Source organism: Talpa europaea, assembly GCF_964194135.1.
Source record: "Talpa europaea genome assembly, chromosome: 2".
NCBI lineage: Eukaryota > Metazoa > Chordata > Mammalia > Eulipotyphla > Talpidae > Talpa > Talpa europaea.
In genome coordinates, this window is record NC_140068.1 from 1276001 (window position 1) to 1281197 (window position 5197).

At 58.6% G+C, this 5197-nt stretch overlaps 1 protein-coding gene across 1 annotated transcript in view; it reads left to right on the plus strand.

The window, feature by feature from the left end:
• Nucleotides 1–1150: 1150 nt before the first annotated feature.
• LOC311167741 (uncharacterized protein C6orf118) overlaps nucleotides 1151–5197 on the plus strand; it is a gene marked incomplete at both ends in the record, with an annotated part of 20513 nt that continues 16466 nt past the window's right edge. The window contains one exon of the mRNA XM_084228790.1: nucleotides 1151–1336. Within this exon, the coding sequence (XP_084084916.1) occupies nucleotides 1151–1336 (186 nt within the window). The remainder of the gene's footprint in view (nucleotides 1337–5197) is intronic.

Sequence of the window (5197 nt, forward strand, 5' to 3'; positions counted from 1 at the left end):
GCCACCGGCCAGGCGCGGCCTTCCCTCCCACGAGCGTCCAGGAGCCGCGCCGCGCCCCACGGACTCCAGTTACACACGCATGGTTTTTCGATTTTGAGAATCATCTCTAGCTTAATATAGTTCGAACTCGCGTCGCTTTCTCTATATTCTGCTGATTTTATTTAGGGTTTAATTCTTCAAGGACTTGCTCATTTAACCACTTTAGGATATTCTTCTATTGCAAGTAGGACTCTGATTGTCGAGCCACTGGGAGGTGTGAAGCAGCCGAGTGGGCGGTCCCTCCCCGCGGCCTGCCTCCGGGGCCCTTGGCGCTTGTGGTTTCACGTTCGCACACGTGCTTGTCCCGCCACACGTTGCTGATGTCTTTCGACACTGATCTTCGCTTTAGAGAAGTGATACCCCCTGCGATGCACACACTTTTGGGTTTTTGTCTTTTTTTCACTGGATTTGTTTGGGTGTCTGCAGCACCTGATGCATGTGTCTGATGCTGAAAGTAGTCCAAAGAAGAAAGGCCTCAGCGGTGTTCTGCTTCTCGATTAAAAAGGTGGAACAGAGACAGCCGCTCACGGTTCCCACGAAGCATGTTTGAAATGGGAGAAGGTGACATCAGTGTCTCCGCAGATCCTTTCCCTTCCGGGCCTCGCGACAGGGCCGAGTGGTCTCCTTGGTACAGCTGACGCGTGGGAGGGCCCAGAGCTGAGAGCCTCGCCTGCTCTGCGGGGCTCAGGGGAGCCTCACCTGAGGAACCAGGTGCGAACTCCCTGCTCGACCCAGTTTGCAAGCAGAAAAGTCAGTTGGGTCGGATGTCAGCGCGGCAGTGCATGTGCGCAGAAGTTGAGATGGACGTTTGGGGTCCCGCTGTCCATTAGTGTTCAAGGCGTAGTGTCCAGCGCTGTGGCCCACCTGGATCCTCGCACGTCACGGCGTTGCAACTGTTGTTTTCCTAACACGCCAGTCACAAACCACCATGTACATGTTCTCCTGTGTGATGTGTTGCGTGGTGCTCCTCTGTGTGCTCATCCAGTGTGAAGGGTGAACATAGTTTTTTTGTAGGAAATTCTTCTACGCACTGTCCCTATTTGCCAGCCCCAGCCCGCTGGCCCATTCGAAACAACGCCCTCGCCCCATCCACTGTGAGCCGGTCGCCAACATGGGTAGAAATGCAGCCCCTTGGATCTTGCGGAAAAGAAAAGATGGCTTGCTCTACGTGTCCATACGGACAGCAGAGACCCTCTCTCTCCACCTGGCCAGGGCGTCTGGGTCGGCTGGTGGTGACCTTGGCAACACGGACCAGCAGGCCAAACCCCCGCGCGTGGCCAGCTGGCTCGTGGTGTCGGTGGGTCCGTGTCCGAGTCTCCGTGGGCGCTCTCCTGGAAGGAGAATGTCAAGTTGACGTTTCCAGTCTCATGCTAGCTGGTGAGTTAGTGAGTGAAACAAAATATTTTCTATGTACGACATATACAAACCTTTGTAAAATGCGCAAGTGCAATAATTTAAAGAGGTCTTAACTTTGCATTTATAAATTATAAATACTGTACATGTGTGTAATTTTTTCATGTATTCATTTGCAGTCTTTGTATTTAAAAGGAACCTTTACCGTTATGTTTGTATAATAGAACAGCAACCATTTACTATCGCCGAGGCAAGTTGTAAATAAATCGTGATTTGCGGCCAGGACACACGCATACACGGGGGTCACACCGCAGCACCGCTGTTTCACTTACACACTTAGAGCAACCAGAGATCTTTTGTTGATATGTAATTATTCCTATAAAGTATATATATGTATGATATATGAAATATATTTAGAGATGTTCATAATTTTAATGGATATCCTTTGGTGAGAATAATTGAATACAGAATTTTTAAAATATCCTTCGTGTGCATCGTCTGCTCTTTGGCGGGAAGGCGGGAGGCTGTGTGGAGGGGGACGGCGGCCAGAACCTCCCTGGACAGACACTTCCGGCCTTGTTCCCGTAGAAGACACCAAGGTCGCCGTGAGGTGACGTGGGGCGTTTGCTGGAGTCATTTCTGGCAGACAAGCTGAGACAACCCAGGATGTCACACTTTACAAGGAGCCGTGTGAGTGCGCTGTGCGCCTAAGGTGTACAGGCCGTCTGGGGAAGCAGCTGTTTGAGATCGAGGTGCTTCGGCTGCAAAGCTGAGGGCCTCGAGCGCTGGCCGCAAGGGCCTGAGAGCGCTCCAGGGCCACAGTGAGGGTCACTGTCAAGGGTCACCAGGCTGAGTGGCCAGGAGTCGTGGGGCGTGCATGCGAGGGTGTGAGCGTGTGTGTACCTGTGTGAGAATGTGACAGTGAGAGCACGTGTGTGTGCATGTGTGATGTCAGCACGTATGAGTGTGTGTGTGGGGGGATCCTTCTCTGGTGGAGAATCGTCCCGGCTAAGGCCCAGGATCTGACGTGCTGACCAGCGTCGCCCTCCCTGCCTCTCCGGGAGGCTGACAGCTGTGTCTACTCGGAGGCCTCGCGGGCCAGCGGGAGGCAGATGAGGGCTCGAGCTCTCAGGCCAGAAAGCCGACGTTCAAGGGGGCCGCCCCCACCCGACCACAGACAAGCAGGGCCGGGCGGAGACTAAGCGGCTGTTGGGGGAGGGCCCGCGGGCCGCGGCGCGGGCAGCTGGAAGCACAGTCGCCCTGAGCGGACCTGCCCGCCAGCCTCTTGCTGCGAGTGTCCCAGTGCGCGGCGCCTCTGCTGTGGGCAGGATTCTCACTAAGGGACCATTCCCTGTGCGGGAGCCAGGCTTGGCCCGCGTTGAAAATAAGTTTGATGAGCGAATATGCGGTAAACGGCCTCGGGGTTGGGAGGCCGACGGGCTGCACGACTGGCCTGAGCCGATTCCTTTTCTCAGTCAAGCTTGTTTGATGTCCCTCGACCTTCCACGCGAGCTTGCAGGAGAGTCACATCCCCCGCGTGCCTTTCCTCACGCAAACAGAGCCCTGAGAAGCACCTCGGCAAACGAGCATTGGGTTAATAAGGGCGGCAGCGCCTCACTGAGGAGGGGCAGCGGGGAGGCAGGAGGAAGCCCGGTGCGTGGACACTGAGGCCTGGTCTCTTGGCCCTCGTGGCCATGGAGCCAGTCCACGATGGTGGGAGGGTGCTGTCCGCCCCCTGTTCTCTGAAGGATGGCCAGGTGAGGACGGCAGTGGTTCTAGGGTCCACCCAGGAATCTATTTGAAGCATCAGCTCCCGCATCCCCGCCTTCCTGAGGCACAGGCCAGTGTGGCCTCCAGGCGTGGGAGGCTGGGGCGGCTCCTGGCTTACACGGACACGCTGTGGAGTACTACGCAGCTGTGTAAAGTCAAGCGGCCCTGGATGGGCTGCTGTGGGATGGTCTTAAGATGGTTTTTGAAAGAGAAAAGAGGGAGCAGTGTGTGCGCATGTGCGTGAGGGAAGCACGGGGTGGCTCAGCACGGCCAGGAGAGTGGCCAGGGCCTGGCTAAGAGGCTGGCCAGGTGGTTTCTCTGGTCACCTGCAAGCAGAGGCCTCAGGGATTTGCAGGCCAGGGAGGATTCTTCTCTCTCACTTCATGGCTTAAGTTCTTCTAGGAAACCATGAGGTTAGGAGAATGAATACTCGTTACTTCGCAATTATTTTCACTGTTTTTTGAGGAATTTTCACTGTTTTTGGGTCAGCCTCTATCCTGACCCAAGGCAGCGATTTCCACTGTTCAGAAAGTTCTTTGACGGAACATTGGAAACCATTTGGATGAGCAGTGGACGGCAGCATGAGGACAGGAAAGCAGCTTTTATGGGCAGCGCGGGCAGGCCTGAGTCCCGCTTGGCGGCAGGAAGAGGCGGCTTGGGAGGCGCGGCCCGCAGGGGTCCCGGGAGGGGGTTCTGGCACCGCTTCATGCGCTTGTCAACCTTTTATGGTCTTCTGTCCTTTTTCCTCAAATATCACTCGAAATAAAGTGATATTGCCAAAGACACCTTCGGGAGGCCAAGGCTGCTCCGCGGGGCTAGGCGAGGGGGCCGAGCCGCTGAGCACAGGCCGGTCACAGCCCGGCCCGGCCGCCCCTCATGCCCCGCGCTGGGCTTGGGGTCCGCTTCCCGGGGGTCCTGAACTGACATCGTGTGCCAGGGAGTGCGGGGGGCGGAGACGTGGGGTCGAGACAAAGGTTCTGGTTTGTGTATTTTTAAGACTGAAGAGGAAAAGCACATTTTTCCGATGGAAACGTTCCAGGGGCGGGAGCGGGCAGGGCGTGGGGGGCAGAGCAGGCCAGAGGGGAGGGCCCCGCCAAGAGGACGCGTGTCCCCGCGCCGCCAGCTTGCGTGGAGGGCGGTTCCCCGGGGAGGAGCGCGGGCGCCTGCAGCCGTCATCCCGCGCCTGTGCGGAACGAACCGGCTCTGCTCCCGCGCTGCCTGCTGCCGCGGCCTCCTCAGGAGATCGCCCTCTCCCGGGGGGCTCAACTCCTGGCCGCAGGGCCTGCAGGCCGCTCGCTCCCTCTGGACTTCCGGGGCGAAGCGCAGAGGTGCTTAAAAAGTTGTTTCAACTTGGTCCGTTTTGCACAACAAAATCTGACGACAGAAAAAGCAGCGCGGGGCCGATCATCTGCCCAGCTCCTCTTTGCAACCCGCGGTGGCTCTGACCACACGCCTGCACCCGAAGCTCTCCGCCCGGCCTGTTGACCGCAGGCCCCTGTGCTCACCCATCGAGTCCTTGGACCCCCAGACGCCCCTGCTGTCCCAGCCCCTCCCCCCTGGCTGCCCCTCTCGTCAGCACTCGTTTCCACCCCGGGCGCCTTCCCAGCGGGGAGCACAGCCTGTTCCCTTGTGAGCAAGGGACAGTAACAGGTCGTTTTTCTTGTAGGGTTGGGGGGGGGAGACGGCGCGGGTGAACAAGGCCGGGGTGCTTCCCGGCAGGTTCCGGCGCCAGCCCGAGCCGGAACACAGAGCAGCCGGCGCTGGGGTTCCTGCCCCAGGCCTGGCCGCAAATGCCGCGTGCCTGGGGGCACGACTCACGGTCCTCCCGGGTCCTGCCCGACTCCCGCGGCCCGGGCACTGCGGGGAAACGCTGCGCGGCTGGAGGCCACGGGCGCTTGGAGGCTCGATGCTGATCTCACACTCCCCAAGCCGGATCCACTCCTGTGCCAAGGGGCAGTGTGGGGCAGCAGGGGGACCCCAGCCCTGCCGGCCCAGCCGCCTGCTGTCCCCCACCGAGACCAGGGAGAAGGGAACC